At 43.8% G+C, this 22,047-nt stretch overlaps 1 protein-coding gene across 4 annotated transcripts; it reads left to right on the forward strand.

Moving 5' to 3' along the window:
* The first annotated feature begins 1,755 nt into the window (after window positions 1-1,755).
* LOC106902384 (phosphatidylinositol 3,4,5-trisphosphate 3-phosphatase TPTE2-like) lies at window positions 1,756-21,547 on the forward strand. Of its 4 annotated transcripts, none has more exons than XM_014965797.1 (19): window positions 1,756-1,843; window positions 2,571-2,644; window positions 4,723-4,800; window positions 7,094-7,141; window positions 7,862-8,020; window positions 8,431-8,550; window positions 11,391-11,490; window positions 12,324-12,387; window positions 12,914-12,978; window positions 13,348-13,408; window positions 14,315-14,396; window positions 14,479-14,567; window positions 15,796-15,857; window positions 16,604-16,684; window positions 17,727-17,832; window positions 18,489-18,586; window positions 18,954-19,049; window positions 19,520-19,590; window positions 21,169-21,547. In XM_014965797.1, exons 2-19 carry the CDS (start codon window positions 2,595-2,597, stop codon window positions 21,269-21,271), a joined length of 1,533 nt encoding a protein of 510 aa, XP_014821283.1. In that variant the 5' UTR covers window positions 1,756-1,843; window positions 2,571-2,594; the 3' UTR covers window positions 21,272-21,547. The 4 variants fall into 4 exon arrangements, with proteins under 4 accessions (XP_014821283.1, XP_014821281.1, XP_014821280.1 ...); XM_014965795.1 differs by having other exon boundaries at window positions 1,761-1,881; XM_014965794.1 differs by lacking the exon at window positions 1,756-1,843 and adding an exon at window positions 1,947-2,041 and having other exon boundaries at window positions 21,169-21,546.
* Window positions 21,548-22,047: the final 500 nt, after the last annotated feature.

Here is a 22,047-nt window from a genome sequence, read left to right on the forward strand (position 1 = left end):
AGTCTGAGTGCCAAACTGGAAACAGCCCAGCCTCCAGCCCCTCCGTTCACTGATTGTTACAGGTTGCTTTGTGAAAAGTCCGCTTCAATACCCAAACTGCCTTCACACCGTGATGCTTTCAGAGCCCAGTACAGGGGAAACTGGACTAGTGTATTTCTACACTCTTCTCTGTTATGGTCCTCCCCACAAAGGGGCTCCACAGGCACAAGCTTCTGTGCAGAGCAATTCACAGGATCCCCACACGGTTCACAGGACCAAGCCTGTACTAAATAATCTGCACATGTAAACTTTTTTTTCAGAAGTAAGAGAAAATTAATTGAATTTTTCTTCTTATCATCCGGCTTAGTTTCCAACCATCTTTAGCTTTTACTCAAATACATAATTACCTGAATATATATATATGAGGACAGGCTGAGAGAGCTGGGGTTGTTCAGCCTGGAGAAAAGAAGGCTCTGGGGAGACCTTATAATGGCCTTCCAGTATCTGAAGGGAGGCTACAGGAGAGATGGGGAGGGACTCTTTGTCAGGGAGTGTAGTGATAGGACAAGGGGTAACGGTTGTAAATTGGAAGAGGGGAGATTTAGATTAGATACTAGAAAGAAATTCTTTACAGTGAGGGAGGTGAGGCACTGGAACAGGTTGCCCAGGGAAGTTGTGGATGCCCCATCCCTGGAAGTGTTGAAGGCCAGGCTGGATGTGGCCTTGAGCAACCTGCTCTAGTGGGAGGTGTACCTGCCCATGGCAGGGGGGTTGGAACTCGATGATCTTTAAGGTCCCTTCCAACCCAAACCATTCTATGATTCAACGATTCTACACCAAATATATTTATCTCATTACTTGCTACCACAGCCTGCACTAGCTACTTATCCACCTATTTACATATACGACAGACTTGAAAGGGGAAATTTCTACTTAGTCTGCTGTCCAGAAGTGACCCCTATTCCCAGCATTCATCTTAAGGATTTTATTTCTTTCGGGACAAGACGCGTACGGAAAGTCTCCCACCACCGGTTTAACGGCACCTACCGGGACCAAGCTCCAGCAGCCCCGGGAGCGGCCCCAAAAGCTGGCTTTGAGCTCCCTCTGCTGCCGGCCCTGCCGGGGAGAACCCGTCCGGCCCAACCCCGGCCTCGCCAGCAGCGCCGAGTTCCACCCCAGGATGCTCATGCCCGGGGACCGCTTGTCACTTGCTGGGGAGCTTCCAGGCAGGCGGGAAGCCTCTCTGCAGCGCACAGGGCAACGCGCCGCATTCTGCCCCCCAGGCTCCCATTCTGCAAAAAAAAAACCAAAACCAAAAAACAACCCCGAAACAGTGCTCAAAATATCAGTTCTCAATATTATGTGAGAAACAGCAGTGCTTGATGTGAGGCGTCTCTGCCCTGCATGGCGGCAGTCGCTGCCACAGGCCATGGAGGCCCGAGCGGCGGCCCACCTGCACCAACCAACCTTCTCCCCATCGCAGCCCCCCCCAAAAGCCGCCATCCCGCGGGGAAGCGTATCGAGAGGGGTCAAAGCCCAGCAGCAGCCACGGCTACAAAGCCCGACGGGCCGAGGCCGGGGAGAAGGCGGCAGGCCCTGCTGGGGCGGCCTCGCAGGAAGACAAGACCCCGGCGGGACGGGCAGGCCTGGCCTCGGCGGGCACCGAGAGGCGCCTGGAGCCGCCGGGGACCCGTTGCCCCCCCGCTGCTGCTGCTGCTGCTGCTGCTGCTGCTGCTGCGGGCCGGGAGGTGTGGGGAGCGGCGGCGGAGCCGTGGCCATGGCAGCGGGCGGGCCGGGCCCCGGCCCAGGTGCAGCCGGTCGGCGCCGCCGGGCCATTTAACCGCGGCCCGGCGCGGGGGCTGAGGTGCGTTCCCGCTCCGCGGCTCGGCCTCGCCTCGGCGGGTGAGTTGGGCTTCGCGGCCCGGCGCGGGGGAGGGAGAGAAGGCGGGAGGGTCGGGAGAACAGCCCTCAGGAAGTCTAACGCAACTTTCCGCTGAGTCCGCCGAGCGCCGGGGGCGGGTGTCCGGGCTCGACTTTGAGCCCGGTGGGGGGCCGCGCTGAGGTAAGGGCGGCCGGGGGTGAGGGGTAGAAGGAGCTCCGGTGTGGCGGCCGGGGCTCGGCCTGCGGGGCCTCCGCCGTGCTGCCAGCCCTTCTGCGGGGGTGCGAGGGGGCTGCTGGCGGGGCCGTGCCCGCCGCCGGGGGGTTCCCTCTCCGGGACTGCGAGGCTGTGCCCGAGGCGGGTCTGAGGGGGTAGAGCCGCGGCGTGAGGGGACGGAGTGCGGGACTCCCGCCCGCCTTTGGGGCTGTGCCCCGCCCGGAGGTGCCAGCGGGGGCTCTTAGGTGTTTGATAGGGTGAAGGTGGGGGGAGGGATATTTCATCGTGAGGTAAAGATGCAGTTTTAGTGTTATTGTCACTGTGGGTTATCAGGTGTAGTCAAAAAACCATCATCACGCTAAGCGCACTGGCTTGTGGGGGTGGCAGAAATCATTGAAAATGAAGCAGAATCTTGTCTGCTGATAACAAGAGCGTAGAGCTGGTATCCCCTGTTTCTCCTACTGATCTCTCTGTAACTAGATGTGTTTCTCTTCAGACCAGCAGAGCAAGAACAGGCAAGATGACAACTGTGAGGTATGAACAAGGGGCAGAGCTGACAGAAGGGTCCAGGTGAGTGGAATGAACTGCACCAGCGTATGGGCTTGGCATTGAAGTGTGTGGTCACCTCTTTAGACTTTTAGTGCTTTAAATCTAACAAGAATAATGCAGTGCTTGAAGCTTATATAGCATACTGTCTTTGTGGGTCCTGTGTACTGTCCTGTCCTCCCCCCCTCCCCCAAGGCTGTTGTCTGAGAGGAGTGATATCTTTGAGAGAAATATGCTGTTATGATTTACTTCTTACAAGTAAAAAGTAAAGAAGAACTTACTTCTTGTAAGTTAAGAAGTACAAAGCACCTAGCTCTGGTATAATAAACTCATGGCAGTAAAGCCTGCTGTCTTCTAGCACCCAGAAACATTGTCAAGGTCTTCTGTAGAGCAAGATGCTCTTGCTCTCTTCTCTTGAGAAGCTTCAAGTCTGAAGTTCCCTTTAGCCGTGAGTAGTCAGAAAACCTTATGCTCTGTATGGAGAATGTGTGTGTGTAGGAACTAGGCTCTTCTAGTATATTCTCATTTTCCTCTCTTCCACACCCAGGCTAGATGTAGTAGCTTGTGGCAGAGAGCTTGTTCCAGTTTGGACAACAAGTAGATATAGAGTGCTCAGCAAAACAAACTCCCTCTGAGGAAAGCATTATCTAGAACTGAATTTTTGTGTGAGAACACAATGGAAACCATGTACTCGGGCTTGGCTTCTGTTTTTGTTGTGTGTTAAAGATTGGCTTCCTAACCCAAAACACTAGTGTTGCTCTTTCTTATTTGGGCTTATTTTAATCACAATAGATAAGAAAGTGTCTTTTGGTGCACTTCATGTGTCTACAAGTTTAAGTGAGCTGCAGCAAAATCGCTGTAGCAGCAGCAGTCTGCTTTAATGAGTGAAGCATTGCAGGTGTACATTAAATGGAGACTTGCAAGTGAAATCCCCTAAGAATAGCTGGGAAGCAAAGCTGAATGGCCAGGTATCACTAGAGCTTTGCTTCATTTCTAGGAAAAAAAGTGAGGATACTGGAGCTGGAAAACTACCTTTAAATACCAAATTGTTGGGGGGGAGGGGAAATAATTCTTCTCTTCAGCCTCATACTGAGTGCAGGTGGTGAACCATCAGTACTGGTTGCTGACACTGTAGGAAGTGCATCATTAAACTTCTTGCTTAAAAGGGAGTTTGCCCACACTGCAGAAGCAGCCTGTTGTAGGGCATGAAGAGTACTTGGTTCCTCTAAGTTGTTACAATAAGGCTTCAAACATGCTAGATTGCCTCAGAACAGCATGGAAACATCAATATTGAATGTGTGTATTTAGTTGCTCCTGCCCAAGAAGCAATGATGCCAGGGACAGAGCCACAGCAAACACTGTGGCTGTGCTATTATGCAGCATGGTATTTCTGTGGAGGAGGCTGAATTAGAAACTCCTGGATTGGGATGTTACACTTTATTTTCTCTGAAGTCAATCATGTGGCCTTCAAAACTTCTCAGGTGGCTGAACAAAAACGCGGTCTATAGAGATCCTTTTAAGGAAGCTATGGCATGCAGCCACTACCCTGAAAAAATGCTGTTCTAGCACTAGCTCAGCTGCTGCTCTGGTCTTCCAGTTTCCGGTCTGGTATCCTGCTCTGCACAAAAACATCTCTGTGCTATGGCTTTTCCTGGTGAAAACATTCGTTCTCTGAACAAGTAGTTTACTGTAATAACGGTAATGTCTTTTGGACTCTGAAGCAATTTTGCATATGTATATTTCTAGCACTTCCAGAGTCTGGACTGTTAAGTCTTCAGTGGATTCTTGGATGCACTACTTCAAAGCCCTTTATCCTGTTGCTGTCCTATCCTACTGTTCACTTCCTCCCCCCTGAAGAGGAAGTTTTGAAAGATGGATTGCTAACAGAAACTTGGTCAGTACAAGCCAAGAGGTTCTGCTGTGCCAACATATGGAAAGTCTTTCTTCCCCTGGTATTCGGTCTAACAGGCCTGTGCTGTGTTCCAGGCTGCTTCTCACTGCTCAGCTGACAGTTAATATTCTTTTCTCTGGAACAATGAAGGGGAACAATGTATAAAGTTGACATCTGTATCAGTGTCTGACTTCTGTTATTCCTTTGCCAGCTCTCCTACAGCAGAAGAGCCCACAGTAAAGATTGATGATGGTCGCGATGAAGATAATGAACCAGACGGCTGTTTCAGGTAAGCTAGGGATACACTAGATGTCTTGTTTGTCCCCAAAAGTAGAAACCTATTAGCCAAAATAAGAAGGCAGATGGCTTGCTGAACTAGAGGTAAACCCAGTAAATCGCTTGTATTGACATTTGTTCTAGTATATCATAAAGGCAAGTAAGTTCAGGAAGCTTCTTTATGACTCTAGAGATGAAAGCCCAACCCGAGAACTAGCTGCAAGTCCCTTATATTATGGAGAATGCATAACCAAAACTGCATTGATTAAATTTTCCCATAGTGACAAGTTTGGGAGAACACAGAAGAACAAATGCTGGTGAGAAGATGAGGTAAATGAGTATCTGAGGCAAATAATAAGCATCATGCCCTTGTCAAGACTAAACTCTCTGAACTTGCTAGTGATTAACTCTATTCTTGAAGTAGTTATTTTTCTAACAGTGTTTAGCTCTCGTCACCAGACTACTGACTGCTGTAGCATACTTAGTCAAGTCAGTGACAAGTGAATAGACTTGTTTTTCTGTTTCTGCAGCTCAAGAACAGTAAGATTAAGTGTTATCTCAGTTTTGCCATGTGACAACATATCTTTCTAGAATTCAGAAGTTGGCATTTACAAATGCATTTCACAAAGACTATAAACTAAGTATTTGACTAAATACGCTACATTTTCTTCAACTGATTTAAGATGTCAGGCCAAATTGGAGTGGTGTGTCTATGTTTCAGTCTTTAATGTACCTAATAAATGTGCTTGTCCTTAGACTGTGGAAGTTGAAGTCTTGGTGTACTTACTACATTTGCAGTGTAGGACTCACTGGGTGAAGATGTAGACTAAAGAACTGTTAGTGTAATTATTGCAGTGCTTCCTTAGGTATTAGACATTTTGAACACAAAAGAACCTCCTATATGCTAGGCTGCCTTCAAGACAAGACTTGTTATTACATCCTTGACTTCCATGGGGAAAAGTGGGTACTACAACCTAAGTATTTCCTTCCTGCTGAAGGATGCAGATGCCTGCTGGCTAGACCTTGTTTTTTAGTTTAAAGTTTCAACTGGTATTAGTATTATTAGTAAAGTTTTCAACTAGTATGGGCTGATTCAGTGAGCCCAACAAGATGCTTCCTCATCACTTCAAAGATACTCAGCCTTGTTGTAAAGGGAGTTATTGAGGTGTTAAGGATGTGCACCTGGTGGAATGCAATGCTCAAGTTACCTTAGAGGAGACAAGTAGCTCAGACAGGATCACTGGGGTGTGATACGCATTATTGAGCTGACAAAGACTTCCTGTAACAGTGGTATCTCTAGTGGTGGTGAGGAGGGGAAGTCTAGTAGCTGTATATAGCAGGATATATGAACAATACAAAAAGAATCTACCAGTGCTTTTTTGTCAGTATGTCAGAACCTTTAGTAGGTCCTATTGTTAGTGATATATATGGAGAAAGTGTTTTCTTTTAAGTGTCTAAGAAAAGACTAAGTGCTTACAGCAGTTAAGTAATTCCAAGATTGAAAAACAGATTGCTAGTCTGTTAAGTAAACTGTTAGAACTTGGGGCTTGCAGATAATTGTTTCTACCTTAGTTCTTGGTGTAACCTAAAGATACTTCCAGCTAGTGAGAGAGTTACAGAAGGTTTAAAGCACACCAAAGGAGCAACAAATTTTCTGTAACTGAAAACATGAGGTGGAACCCTGCTAGGGCTGGAGATAACGCTCACAATTGCAAGAACTTAGCTTCAGTAGCCCATTTGCTTCCAAGGCACTTGAGTCTTTATTCTGAAAACCAAACCAACATTTCTTTTAAAGGTAGAGGAGGGATTTTTCTTTCTCTATTCCAGGAGCACAGAAGTAGTGGAGTTGTTAACAAGTGCAGCTTTTTCCAGGCCTGGAAAAAAATTTCTCTGATATAATAAGCTAATATCTTGAACAAGATGCCTTAGCAGATGTTTATCCTCTTTAATGTTCCTCTTGACCAATAGCTGTTGGATAAGCTTGCTTCTTGAATTTTATAGCTGGGCATTAAGCCAGACTTCTAGTGGTCACTGGAATTGTGATGCTAAGTAGTGTTTTGCGTAAGTACATACTGCTGTACTTCTAGGGTCTGTAACTGGTGAATACTACTTTTAACAAGTGGTCAAAGTATTGCTTTCAAGTACTGTCTTAACCTATATACTTCATGAATGCAGCTGAATAATCTCCTCTTAAGGAAATCACAGCTATACAGAATTCTAAAACTGAAAGAATGTTACAGTGCTCTTGTGGCTAATATCAGTAGCAAAAGGTCACTTGTCTTGATGCCAGTTCTGTTCTCTTGCAGTGCAATTAGGAGAAGAATTTCCCCATTTGTGATGTCATTTGGATTCAGGTAAAAGATTGTGCTTGTAATGATATTGGTAAAGTAGAAATAGTCCTTATTTCTGGTGTTAGAACTTGAAGAGTTCCTTGAACAACAGTGACTCCAGCCTGGTCTGTCTGGAAAGTACTGAATCCCCTATCACCCCCTGAAAGGGTGACTTGAGAAAAGTACTTTGGGAAAGAAGTCTTAAAGAGATATAGCTACATTCTCCAAAGAGAGCTGGAAAGCAGAACTGTAAATGCTGTTGACTGGGGAAAAAGCTCTTTAATGGCTTACTCCAGGCTGTGGCAACCTTTGAAAGACCACTTAGATGCCTGTATGCAGTCTAGGTGCTGAAACAAGGTAAGCCATTAAAGGCAATTATTTTTAAGGGACCACACCAAGTCATGAGTGGGAGGGAAGGTGTGTAAGCCAAAAGACAGCACTAACACTTGTGTGCCTTAAAGCATTCAGGTTTGCACCACTTCTAGGTAGCTATGGAATTATGGGTTAATAACTACAGCTGAGTTGGAGGTAAATATACAGTTCCACATGTTGGATGTATTCTGTGCAGATCACTTTAAAAGGCAATTTGAATCCTTCAACTGCTTATAAAGCAAGCCTCAATCTGTATGTAAGAGAACACATTCTCACTGAAACAGCTTAAAAAAATGTATCTGGACTCGTGCTCTTCAGTTAAATGTCACCAATTCATTCCTACCTCTCAAGTTGTGTTTTTCTTTTTTGCAGAGTATTTGGAGTTGTACTTATCATTGTGGACATTATAGTCGTGATTGTGGATTTGGCTATTGGTGAGAAGAACGGTGTTAGAGAGATTCTTGAAGGTGTTTCCCTGGCAATAGCACTCTTCTTTCTCATGGATGTTCTCCTGAGGGTGTTTGTTGAAGGGTAAGACATGGGCAAAAGTTAAGTCAGTGTGGCAAGCCCTTAGGCTAGTAAGGAAGCAATAGTTCAAGCTTGGACTATGAACATGTCCTGTAGGCTAATTTTCTGGTCATAGAAAATGGCCACATCTTTTCTTGGTGGTGTATATTGTCTGTTACCTTTCTATAGAATAATTTATGAAGTGCTTTTGATGTAATTGAGCACTTAGAAACTGCATCAGATTTGTTGTGACTTAGGTGTGTAGACCAGGTGAAGGATCACTTTTCTAAGTGAGCCTTCAGTGCTTAGTGTAAAGAACTACTTCAGAAGAGCTTGTCTCTAGCAGTAGTTCTGTAAAGGTGGTCCTCTTCCTGAAGTTGTCTCAGTCTTTGCTATCCATTTGGGCACCTGTCTAAAACTTCCTTTTGTTTCAGGTTCAGGAACTATTTCCGGTCTAAACTGAATATTTTGGATGCATTCATAGTGGTGGGCACTCTGTTAATTAACATGACGTACTCCTTCTCAGAACTTGCTGCAGCAGATCAGATACCGAGGTAAGAATGGTATGGCAGCTCCTAAATGTGAGCTCTCTTCTTGATAGTCTTCTGAGAACCTTCTTGGGCACCTCTAAGCTAGGTGTGTGTGTAGGACATCACAAATATGGCTGTGATAGGTGTCTCTACCCTTCATCAGTCTGTACCATGAAACACTAACTTTGGTCTACAGTTATGCTGCAGACTGTCCCTGTTTGAAAGGCAGAGATGATCTAAAAATATCAGTTGGGGTAATTAAAAGCGAATATTGAGACCATCAAATGCTCTCACTCGTGGATTTTTTGGGGGGGTAAGGTGTGCAGCAACCATGATAAAGAGAGGAGAGTCTGAAGACAGCCAGAAAGAAGAGTTGGATTATAATAGCAAATGGAACATGGTAACATATATTGGATTTTTTAGGTGTGTTGTGGTGAGGAGAAGCATGCTGTGCATAAGTTAATTCAAGTCATGTTTCAATCTATCTTCTACAGATTGATCAGATGATAGAGATAGAGAACTACAACTCTAAGATTAGTTTATCTGCCCTAGGTTTGAATTAGTGAAACTTGCTTGCATCAGTGAGGGAAAGAATTTGAGGGTGTTTTGTTTGTTTTTTAAAATAATCACCCCCCCACACACTTCAACTTGCTACTGGGCACAAGGGGAGCAACATTATTCTAGAAGAAACCATCTCAAAGTCTAGTTATTGAGGAACCCAGAATAGTTGGACAAACATCTGGAAGTAGTAGTCCTCTCTTCAAATGCCGGCTAAACTCAGGTTTCAAAGAGTAGAACTGTCAAAGGAGTAGCATTTGCAGCCTCAGAATGGTAAAAGGCTGTTTATTTCTAGGTCTTTTAAAAATTAAGCAGAATTTAATTATTACTTCATGCTTCTCTGAGCATGTTTTTCTAAATCAGCTTTCATCTTATGTTAAAGGTAGGAAAAGTAACACTGTGACAGGGTCATCTGTGCTGCTGTCTTTACTAGGCTGCTAGTAGTAGGCCTGATGCTGCACTGACCCATCCTGTTGCAGACCAGTGTGTGCAAGTTCCTTGTATTCTAACCTGCTGAAGTTCCACTTCAAGATGAGGAAGAACTTCTTTATGGTGAGGGTGACAGAGCCCTGGAACAGGCTGCCCAGGGAGGTTGTGGAGTCCCCTTCTCTGGCGATTTTCAAGACCTGCCTGGATGCAGTCCTGAGTAATGTGCTCTGGGCAATCCTGGTTAGTAGGGGAGTTGGACTAGATGATCTCTAGAGGTCCCTTCCACCTCACAACAACTCTGTGATGGGGATTTAGAATGGGCTTTTTTGGTCACATAAAAAGGAGTTCACGCTGATCTCGGTAGGCCCCAGCTGAGCATCTTCTGTCTCACCCATGCAATTCTTGAGGCCCTCTGTAAAGCTTCCCTTGTTAAGGGCTCCTTAGTCCTGTTCTGACCAAAATATTACTACCTGGCACTAGATGATACATCAGACTTGGCCAAATCCCAGATGTTGAGATGGTTTCCCCACCTAACAGTGCCTATACAATGCAACTAATTCCCGGTAGCCTACCTGGTGTGTGTTAGTTTTATTTCCTCAACAAGCAAACTGTAGTCTTAAAGCACCTGATATGTTTCAGGACAGTTAAATCTGAGCAGCTTTTATGTGGATGAGAGTATATATGTGACAAGTGAGATTTCAGTGGCAGTCCATAGAGGTAACATGCCCTGATGGAGGGGTATGGTCTGTTTCTAATCTGATCTAGCTGGCTGTGCAGTGGGATGAGTTACCTGTTTCATTGGAGTCTGACATGTTAAAGGACATTGAGGAATGAGAGTAGTGTATCAGTCTGGGAGCTAATGTTCAATGGGCTAACTTCCTAAAGGGCAGAATGCAAACTGCTTTTTTCCTGAAGAGCTGCTGCTCACGGTTGTGGTTCAGGCTGGGGAGAGTGGCCATGGAGTCTTCACTCCAGTATTGGTTTGTCTCCTTGGCTTCTAGCTCCAAGGGAACTCTGTTTTTAAAACAGCAGGGTGATCTGAGACTGGGAAGGAGTTGGGGGGAAAAAACTGAAATGTTCCTCCAGGTGTCCAGGACAACCATGTTTGGTTGACTTTAAGCTCCGTGTCAGTGGAGAGCAGACTGTCATCAACTGGAAGGTGATGGGATAATGTTCCTATAATACTGTAGGTATTCACCAGGATTCCTATCTAAGTGTATGAGGACCCGAAATATGTGCATATGCTCCTTAAAAGTACATGCTCACATACCTCCTTAAGGAATAAATGTTTGCTTGCCCTAAGCCCTAAGGGTATGTGAAAGCAGCTGCCCCTGTTCAGTTGTTTCCATAGAACCACTCACATAAGCATCTTGTCTGCTTCAAAGTTCAACAGCAGTTCAAAGTTCCTCAAACCAAATCATCAGCTCAAGCTGCTGAATGATTAAACACGGGGTTTATACTAATTTTTTTCTCTCAGGTTTCTTAATCAAGGTATGATGTATAGCTTCTTTTTTCAGCTATTTTTCAGGTGGCTACTTACACTTAAATGTAAACTTGAGAACAAAGGAAAAAATAATTTGGGGATGATAACATAGGTTGTGTTGTTTGCTGGAAAGAGGTGCCTGGGAAAATCTGTTGGAGCAATTAGGGGGTTTCCTAGTTCTGTTAGCTGTTCAGAACATGTACTCCCCAAAAAACCTCAATAAAACAAGGGTATTCCTCAAGCATAGTATTCTTTCTCCAAAATCAGCCTAATAAGTCATAGTTCAGTATATGGAAAAAAAAGCTTCAAACTGTCTCTGAAACAGCTTTTAAATAGTTGTAAGCTTTCCAGCTAAGCTTAGTTGTGTTAATTTTCTTTCATGACTCTCCTTTAGAATGGTTATTTTCCTCCGAGTTCTGAGAATTGTCATCTTAATCAGAATATTTCGCCTGGCTTCACAAAAGAAGCAACTTGAAGTGGTGACCAGGAGAATGGTAAGTTGGCCTCTTAATGTATGTGGGCTACTGTTACAATTTCCAACTCTCTTTCTCCAGGCAGCCATCAGTGGTGAGGAGCAGGGCTGCCCACGCAGCCTGTTGGTCTCCAACTGATCATATGGCTGAGGTAGCGTGTCTGTTCAGTGTCCCCAACAGGGTACCAGAGCTTTGCCCCCAATTTCTAGTGTAACTAATAATTCTTAACTCGGCTCAAGTCAGCAGTGCCTTGATCTGGAAGGCCCCCATATCAAAGTGACTGCAACGCCACCATGCGGCTCAACTGATAACTTCTCGTTTGTGTGGTGCACAGGCTGCTTTTCCTCCCATGGGGGAGGATGGGAATTTTAATGCTTCTATTGCTTATTCCAGGCAAACCCAAAACAATCTAGCTGGTGAAGCCCTATCCGTTGTAGATGCCCCTTATTTTCATCAAAGTACAGTGGTACTTTAATCTTCAAGTATGTCTCTTTGCTCGGAAATAAGCAGTCTTAGTTATGCTGCCCTTAACTTTCTTCTTCCTTCCTTCAGCCCCCAAACACTCAAATAGCAATGACAGATTCATGCTGCAGTCTGCAAAGAATCTGTGGTGGTGTTTCCACTAGAATAAACTGATACTTCGGGGTAAAAATTCTTCATGTATCTTCTACCTAAACACTAACACAATAAATATTATTCTTGGCTAATTCTGTCAACCTTGCTATAGCAAAGTGAGGCTGTGCTACTCATGACTTAATTTCAAAGTGTAGATAACTGGTTTTTCCTAGAAACAGGCAACACTTGTTGATCTTTGACATTCCTTTGGAAGACTCTATTTTTATTTTTTTTGGCAGGTCTCTGAAAACAAGAGGCGTTATATGAAAGATGGCTTTGATCTGGATCTCACTTACATTACTGGTTTGTGGAAGCAAATGATACTTTGCACATGTAACATCCTGCTAACACTAGTCTGTTGATAAGTGCTTGACATGAAATATAGGCCATGTTTCAGACTAATGAAACTTAAGTATGAAGTGAAACCAGGCCTACTCCTTTTCTGTGGGATTTTGAAATATGGATTCCTGACTCTGACACTGTTCTCAAGGATTAGCCTTCTGGGAGAGAGGTTGTACATGGTGTGTGGAATGATACAAATTCTCCTGAGGCCTAGGGGACTAGAGCTGAGAAACTGTTGACTAACTCATAGTATTTCTGGCCTGTGATTCTATGGAGACTGACACTTAATGGTAGCTGATGCTTCAGGAAGCATTATTCTCCTGTCCTACCTATACTAAATGCAGAAGAAAACCTCTCTGAAATGAGTAGGTGGTCCTTATAATTAGAGTAGAAATAAGCAGTTTCATAATGATGCTGCTTTCAGTCGTGTAGCTCTTACATGTGGAGAGGGTTCCCCCAGTCGTTCTGATTGCTGTCTCTTCCACAGATCGCATTATTGCAATGTCATTTCCATCTTCTGGGAAGCAGTCTTTCTATAGGAACCCCATAGAGGTAAAAATCTCTGCTCTACCAAGTTCAGTAATTTGGAATGCTGTTTCACTTCTAGGTTCCCACTAACTTATGTATGGACTGGATTGTCAAGTCAGTCCTAGTCCTGCTGTCTTAAAAGATCTGCATTAAAGCCCTTTAGAGCTATGCTGTCTGATAATGTGGAAACATAAATACAGCAGGGAAGATAGTTGCAGTAGTACTTTTATTCCAGACCAGAACCTGAGCTATTGGGCTGGAAAGGCCTGCTCTCCAAGGGCTGTTTATGAATGAGGTTGCTGGACCCCACTTGGGAGGTGGTGGTTGAGGTGGCAGTGGAAATAAGGAGTAGAGTACTAACTACTCTGAACTTGTATCTTCTTGTTGCTGTAGGAAGTTGCAAGATTTTTGGATACCAAACATGCAGACCACTATAAAGTCTACAATCTCTGCAGTAAGTATGTTTAGCTGCTGACTGTATTGAAATACTGTGAAACAGAAAAACATATTTTCAAGGTATGATGTTGGCAATACTCGATCTCCAAGAATTCAAAGTCTGTCAAAAGTACAGAGTTGTTTCTGACTGCCTTCTGTCCTGAATGTGGCTACTGAGTTCTAGTATCTAATATATTGTACTGAAGCTTGCAATGGAGATATGGGATGCTTCACAGTCTAGAATTCCTTGCTCATGCTGAACAACTGCTTCAATGTTCCAAAAGTCCTGCTAAAGAAGTAGAACACTAAACCTGGGATAAAACTTGGGGTGATGTTGGAGGATTTTTCTAATGAAGTCTCAGAAGAATTAGGTGAATGAATAGTTAAAAGATCTTCTGTTTAGAGGTGGCTAAATCAATGAAAAATACTTCAGGAACAACTCTTTTGTGGCTTGTGCTCTTACAGTAGAGCATCAGAGCTGGAAGCAGACTGGGTGTGATATATAAGCATCAATACTGAAGTTGTGAAATAGTAAAACTATCTTCTGGCTAACAGGGGTAGATGAGGGCTCACAGATGAGGAGTGTGGGGTTCCAGCTCCTTAACACTGTGTAGGTGGTGCTGCTGTCACTGACCCTGAGCATAAGTCAGAATATTAACTTTCAGATCCCTAAATAACCCATATGGAAAGGAATGGCCCTCTGGACCTGAAGATGAATTTTCACTTAAAAGTGAGAGGTGTGAAAGTATAAGCTAAGAAGCACGGTCTTAGCCAAATTACTCATAGTTTTTCCACTTTGATCTGTCTATTTTTATTACTGTACTTTAACTAATATATGCTCAGACCAGCAGTTGTGTGTCAGAGCAACTTTCTTTGTTGCAAGTCTGTTGCCTTTCCTGGTATAACTCAAGATCTTTCTTTGTAGGTGAGAAAGGCTATGACCCCAAGTACTTCCACTACAGAGTGGAAAGGATCTTTATTGATGACCACAATGTCCCAGCGCTACAGTGAGTCTTGTCAAGAAATACATAGGTTATGGCAGTTCTTTGTGAGCATTTGCTTTGATCCGCTAATTTTCCTCTTATGCAGAGACATGCTGAAATTCACTGCCAGTGTCCGTGAATGGATGAGTCAAGATGAAAAGAACATCATAGCAATTCATTGTAAAGGAGGCAAAGGTACGACTTCTGTAGGATACACAGATTACACATGAAATTACATATTATTCTTATCATGGCTTCTTTGATGTAAGTATGGCCTTAAGCCATAGCATGGGATGGTTTTAGAGTGTAGCTTGACAAATTTGGCAGATGCTGTGATGACTAGCAACAGTAGAGCATTGTGTGTTCAGTATTACACAGCCTCATTTCTAGGTGCCTAAATTGGCTCTTAATCAAAACTGGTATCTTAAGATGGTCTTTGCTGACTTCCTGCAGCCCTGACTGCTGGGAGAGCAGTCTCCCAGGGATAGGGACCTGCTGAAACTGGTATTATCAAAAGTGTTGTGCTGCTGCTTTGGCTCCCTGGCAGTCAGTCACCCACACTGAATATCCTGCACTGTAACATGCCTCAAGCTTTTTAATTTCTTGAGGTGGGGGGTGGTATGTTGTAGGTACTGGATTTTTAAATCAAGATACACAAGGTATTATGCAATAGAGTATAATGTATTCTTATAGGAACAGGCTATTCAAAGCTACTGCATATGAGCTGACCTATTGGTGCTATCAGCAACCTGTAGTAGCACAGGAGCTGTTGAAGGGCATAGATAGCTGTACAAATAATCCAGATTTCCCTGCAAATATCTGCCACATCTTTAGCTGCCTGATGTTGCTACTGCAAATACTTGGCTTAAACCAGGTGGTTACTTAACATAAAGAAGGCTCTTCCCCCCCCTCTTGGAACCACAGCTTAAAAGGTTTTGCAAAACTGAACATTGAAACTACCTGCAGGCCAAAACCAGCTTGAAGAACAAGTGTAGGGAGGGGTGACTTGACCTTTGAGGTCTTAAGTTCAAAGCTGAGACTATATTGGAGTCTTAGTGCTAGCAGTCATGATGCCTTTTTAGTAGGGTTGGTGGGGGGGAGTTGGAGCAGAGCAGCCAGTCTTTAACCTAATCTATTAGTGTGTACTTAATTCTATCCCCTGCTAAATGCAGTGTGCAGGTACTGGCCAGCTTCTGGAGTATCTCTAGGAGACTACAGAGAAATGGGAATGCTTTCAAGGAACAAGTTCACAAACTGCAGTACCTTGTCTTTTAACTTATTCTTCACAGAAATACAGGCACTTGAGTACTCTAGTGTCTCTTATCCTGTTATCTCTTCTATATCAGAAGTTAGAACTTCACAAAAATAGTCCCAAATAGCTTTGAACTCCTGTAGTTCAACTTGTCTCTTACTTCTAATACAGGCAGGACTGGAACAATGGTCTGTACCTGGCTCATAGACAGTGACCAGTTTGAGAGTGCAAAGGTAAAAAAATGGTGTTTATTTTTTTGATTCTTCTAGTGTCCAAAATGCTCCTTTAGAACCCACTGCTAGGTGTGAAATGTACTAATACTCTCTATACTGGAAAAAGGATACTGTGAACAACCTGTTCTACAAAAAAGTTCTTGTAAATCTTGCTGCTATGTAAATTCCTTTCTGATGAAGAACTGGGAAAATTGAATTTAATAGGATACCAACTTTGAAGAGCACTTTTTTTTTTTGGAGGCGTAATAGACCTAGGATCTTGAGCAACAACTTTCTTAAACTGCAGATGACTTCTGAGCATGCTCTACTAAGGATAGTGTCACTGTTTTGAAGCATAATGTGAGGCATCAAGAATTGTCCTGTCTTGACTGCCAGCATTACAGCAAGAAGCCTTTCTGGGGAAAGGGAGGAAGATCAGCAAGTCCCAGCCAGGACAGATGCGTGTGCTGCTTTAGTATCCTGGGTCCAGTGTAACAATTGCTTAGAACATTGCTGTCCTTGTTCAATGAGCTTTATTAGGACTATTCCAAGGATGACAGGCTTAATGTATCTGACTTCCTAGTTAGTGCTTTCTTATTCTACTTAAAAGCCTCCTTTAGAAGGTACCAAAACAACTATTGCCTATTTTTACTTGCATTCCCTTATTGGAATTGACTAATGTAATTCTAGTTTACTAGCCACTCCTTGAGAAGGGGAATGGTGGTGGAATGAATATCTTGGCCCTTGAAATTGTCTTCCTATTGTAGGAAAGTTTGGACTACTTTGGGGAGAGAAGAACTGATAGAAGCACAAGTACCAAGTTTCAAGGAGTTGAAACTCCATCCCAGGTGAGCTTGAGCAGGTTCAGTAACAGTAGCCAAACCAACACTAGCCTTATGAGTGCTTATGCTCCCCAACCTCCCCTGCCTTGTTTTAGAGATGCAGGTTCCTATTAATGCTTAACTCCTGAATTTTCTGTACTCTTTCTTGAGGGGCTGGAAGACTATCAACTGGTAGGGTTGCACTGCGTCTTCCCCCTACACTCTTCTGTCCAAGCACATTCCTTATGCCTTTCTCTTTGTAGTGTCATCAAGTCCAAGTTATGATATCTAAGATAACAAATTGCTGAGATCAGGAGAGCTTTCAGTCCAACCCCACTGTTAAAGCAGGGTGAGCTAGAGCTTGTTGCCTAGGACCATGTCCCAGTCAGGTTTGGAATATCTCCACAGCCTCTCTGGGCAACCTGTTGCAGTGTTTGCCCACCCTCACAGGAGCATGACCCTGTAAGACAACTGGGCTGTTTATCGAGGACGTACTGAAGCCTGCAGCCCTGCCTGGGGAGGGCTATGGCACTGATGTGGCTGGGTGGAGGAATGCATCCTCTGGAGACTGCATTCACAAGGAAATACTAAACAAGTCACTGCCTCAGACCACAGCTTGGAGCTTTGCTCATTTTGATTCACAATGTACTGAGGGATTCAGAGGTGTGAGGTGAAGCTGGTGACAGGTGCTTTAGTTGCTGGCATAAAATAAAATAGAGGTACAGCCGTCCTTCAGAATGTGTTTCTGTAACATGACACTATCTTGTGTATTTAAACATGCCCTTTTAAAAAGCTACAGTAGAAAAGCTCCTCCTTCTTGCTGAACTCAAAAGTACAGAATTCCTCTTCGAGCAAACTTAAAAGTTTACTGCTTAAAAATGTAGATGCTGAATTTGTCTAAGATTGTTTGAACTGGGGAGGGGAAGGAGAACAAATGGTAACTTTCTTCTTAGCTTTGGACTTAGAGCTAAGAACTTGACATAGAAGATGTATTTAATCCTACTTCTGACTGTAATTAGTCTATGGGGTACAGAAACTGCATAATGTGTCTGGGTTTTTTGCATTACAGAGTAGGTATGTTGGGTATTATGAGATCCTGAAAAACAAGTATAACTTGAAACTCCCACCAGAGAGACAACTCAAAATAAAAAACCTCAAAATCTACTCTATACATGGTAAGAACTCTTGAATTTGGACATTCCTCTATCTGGTAATGGTTTCCTAGTACAGGCAGCTGATCTCTACTGTCTCTCTTGACAAGCCTATGACAGGAATGTAGAGTTACTGGGATTTGAGTATTCAAATGACACAGTTAAAATACAATGAAGAGCATTTTGGAGTGCAATTACCCCATGTGTTCTTTCCCTCTTTGGGTGTCTGGTCAAAAGGTGGCTCACATACAACCTACTCTGTTTTGGGAGGGCAATCACTTTTCAAGTGGGATTAACACCACATGTGGAATTAGATCTGCTCTTTCTCAGCTTGATATACACACCTGTTCCTATACACATGTGCTGGTAACTTTGATAAAAGGCTGGAATTTCAGCACTACCTGTTGAAGAGGATTTTGAACTACTGGTCTTGTTTAGTCAGTGGGACTAGACCCTACATCAGTCTGTTCCTGCTCCACTGGTAGGATTCACTGCTACTTCAAAATACAGCTTTCAGCCACTGAATCTTGTGCTAACTTTAGGATGTGATTTCTCTAAAGTCTCTAGCAAGGCATTCTGGAGAGAAGACACTTTTTAAGATGACTGCACTTGGTTTTCATGACCACTTGTGTTTCCAGCTAATATATGTACTGCAGTATAATGCAGCTTTTTCTTCCTAGGAGTTGGGAAGGGTAATGGAACTGATATGAAGGTGCAGATAATAGTGAAGAAGCAAGTTGTACTGGAATGTGTATGTGCCAGTCAAGGAAACTGCAAGGTGAGAGCACTATGAAATTGTGTCAGTTGAGTCACAGAACCTGAAAGCTGACTTACAGGTCCAAAGTGTCTTCCTATAGGAGATGAATACTGGGCATAAAACTATCTAAGTAAACAGATGTTGTAAATTCTGAGAGAATGAACAAGCTAAACTTTTTTGCTAAATCCCAGGAAGAGTAAAATAGTGAAAGATTTTCCTAGAAGTAAAATGAATGCAATAGCTTAGTCTAACCAGTGTAGCTAAAATCGTTGGCTCTTTTTCTAGCACTGCTATTGTATTTGTATACCACAAATGAGTAGCTGGGTACTGTCATGAATTGATTCCTTGTCTCTCTGCAGTAACTTCTTATACTTTGTTCTGTTATCAGCTCTTCTTTGATTCTGAAACAAACTCTGTAGTCATTGGTTTGGAAGACAGCCCTGTTATAAGTGGTGATGTGAAAGTCCGATTTGAATCGCGTTCTGTAAGTACAACAGCGTGAAGACCCTTGTGAGTACTGGGAGAGGCTGCAGAGCAAGCAGGAGCTGGGCTGTGTGGGGCAGAAGCTGCATGAAAATCCTCTGTGGGGCGGCCCTGCTATGGCAGCTGAAGTTATTCCACCTCTGTGCAGTGATTGATGCAGTGAATGTTGTTACATCAGCTTGGACAGGTTGGGGAGGCATCTGGCTGATCATACAGTACCACCAAGACATCTTAACTGAGTACTTGCTGCTTCTAACATGAGTTTCTTACTTCATTGTATTAAATTTGAGAGACCTAGGTGTGAGAACTTCAGTGCAAATAGTGATCTGGGTATGATATTGGGCTCTTCAAGTGCACCAGCTCTGGCACTGTAGCTTTGTAAACCAAACTGAGTACAGGTGGCTACTCTTGCTCTGCAAAAAATGAGTCCTATTGTCAATGAAGTCCCTAAATAAGGTATTTTGTGTTTAGGATCTCCCAAAAGGCTATGATGACTGCCCTTTCTTCTTCTGGTTCAACACTTCCTTTATTGAAAATAACAGGTAAGTGATCATAGTGACTGCCTTCAGATTTGAGCTTCTGGTGTCTGAGCAGAGTTGAAACTTCTAAGTGTGGTGCTGACAGCTGAGAAAACTGACTGATTGAGCCTGTCTTGCCTTCTCTGTGGGTACTGGTCTCTGACTCCCAATTGTAACTTGCAAACAGGCAGTAAGTACTCACACTATGCCAAGTGTTTTAAATGTGTGAGCTCTTTATCTTAATCAGCTTAATCCTTTGGACTTTTTCCTCTATTGTATGTGAACTTGAATTCAAAATGGTAATGCTATCTAGTCAAACCAAAGGCAACTGCCATCATAGAATGGTTTGGAAGGGACCTTAAAGATCGAGTTCCAACCCCCCTGCCATGGGCAGGGACACCTCCCACTAGAGCAGGCTGCTCAAAGCCCCATCCAGCCTGGCCTTGTACATTTCCAGACAACAGGTATCCACAACCTCTCTGGGCAACCTGTTCTGGTGCATGGCTGCCTGAGAGGCTGGAACTAATTCAGCAGCTTAGCAAGCAAACATTAAGACCAGAGTTAGAGGTACTGATGCTTGGGATTCCAAAGAAAGGCTCTTCTACTGCTTTTCATGCTTTTGTTAAAGTTAGAAATTACTGTGGGTTTTCTTGTTGAGCCTGGAACTCCTGGGAGAGCTCCAGTGAGGGGAAAACTGAGCTTGTCTGTCTTGCTACAGGAGTGATGTAAAAACACAGACAGGAGATCCTTCTCTTCTCTCTACCAAACTTGACAGATTTAGACAGAGGAACGGTGAACTTGACATTTGATGTAATTACTGTGTTCCCATGACTAGAATAGGAAGGAAATAACTTATTTAATTGATCCCATCAGAACATGTGGAGAGGTAGCCATGAGTCTGTGTTCATAACTCTAAACTCAATATGCTGAGGCAGCATTGCACCTTGCAGCTGAGGCGCAGACGTGGTTAGAGCAAAGCAGTGCCAGGAGAGATGTGTGCCTGCTGTCTGACAGGCTGTCTTGAAAGTTTCAGCCAAGTGTTTCACTTCCTCCAGGGCTAGGGAGGATGCCCAACCCTCTCTGCCCAGAGAAGCCTGGCAGACATAATGTGGAGTAGGATCAGCAGTGAAAGAGCTGCTAAGGCAGTGCTCCTACCTCTGTATCTCTAACTCAGCCACAGCTGATGGGCAATTTGACATGAATTTGGTTAAAAACTAGATGTGAAGAACACACCTGATGAACTTGACTGGGTACTGAATCAAATCTTTGCTGGTAGGGTGGTCAGTTAAATTCCTGCCACTTGCATCCCATCAGGAGGCCTTGAGCTGAACATAACACTAATTTTACTCTGACAATCTGGTGCTGTGGGGCTTTAGAGAGGGGGAAAAAGACTAAAAGCCCAAAAATCCATCAGGTTTACTGTATGTTTCTCAGACTGCTTCAGATCCAAAGCCCTGTACATGCATGGCTGATGTCTATCTGAATTCAAAATCTAGCGTTATATTTAACTTCAAGCTCAGCACTGGAATACTATCTTGACTTGGCTGAAAGGACAAATATGTCTTAGGCTGTAAGATCTACTCCTGAACTTTTGTCTTTCAGGCTCTACCTTCCCAGGAATGAGCTGGATAATCCTCACAAGTCTAAAACGTGGAAAGTCTATAGTGAGACATTTGCTGTGGAGGTGAACTTTATTGAACCATAAGGGAAAGCTGAAAGAAGGGAAACGCATAAAATTTATCTCTTTTCCTGGAGAATGATGTCTTGCTGCTTCAGTATGAAGTGAAGCAGTCCCACTTTGGTGTACTTAATGTATTTCTGTGTAGATACAACTCCTGAAATAAACTTACATGAAGTTCTGTTGTGCAGAGCAATAATAGTCTGAAGAGTTCCTTAGTGTGAGCTGGCATGTCATGTCAATGAGCTCTTGGATCCTTTGGAGCTTAGATGTCCCTACATACAGGTAATCCCTACTTTATTAATTTAAGACAATTGTCTGTCTTAAAGAGCATTAATTTCATGGTGGGTGAAGACTAGCACTCTGCAGGAGACTGCTGGAAAAATCTGACATGCCTTCCCTCAGCATCAGCGTTTTCCAAAGTCAGTAGAATATGGGAATTTGGAGGGAGAAAGATTAATCTACCTGTGCCAGATGACCACTTCTTAAGTGGGAGTCTTGGCATTGGATTTCTGATGCAATGAGGTTCATTGATGTAGGGTTTTGGGCAACACCTGGCCTGGGAGCTGAATGTGGGGTTGGAGGCTGCACAGCTGCTGCTCTGCTGCTCTAACTCCATCAAAGGGCAGAGATGGCCACATTCCCAACCCTTCCTTAGGTCTGGATGTCATCAGCTCAGGAGTGTCCCAGCTGCCTGGGGTGAGTTAGCCAGGCTTGCCTTAGTACCTGCAGGTGATGGGTTTTATCCTTTGGGCTAATACTGCAAATGCTCACTCACCCCTCGAGCTGGACTAAGACCTGGA

The sequence above is a fragment of the Calidris pugnax genome, unplaced genomic scaffold (assembly GCF_001431845.1).
Source record: "Calidris pugnax isolate Ruff unplaced genomic scaffold, ASM143184v1 scaffold20, whole genome shotgun sequence".
NCBI lineage: Eukaryota > Metazoa > Chordata > Aves > Charadriiformes > Scolopacidae > Calidris > Calidris pugnax.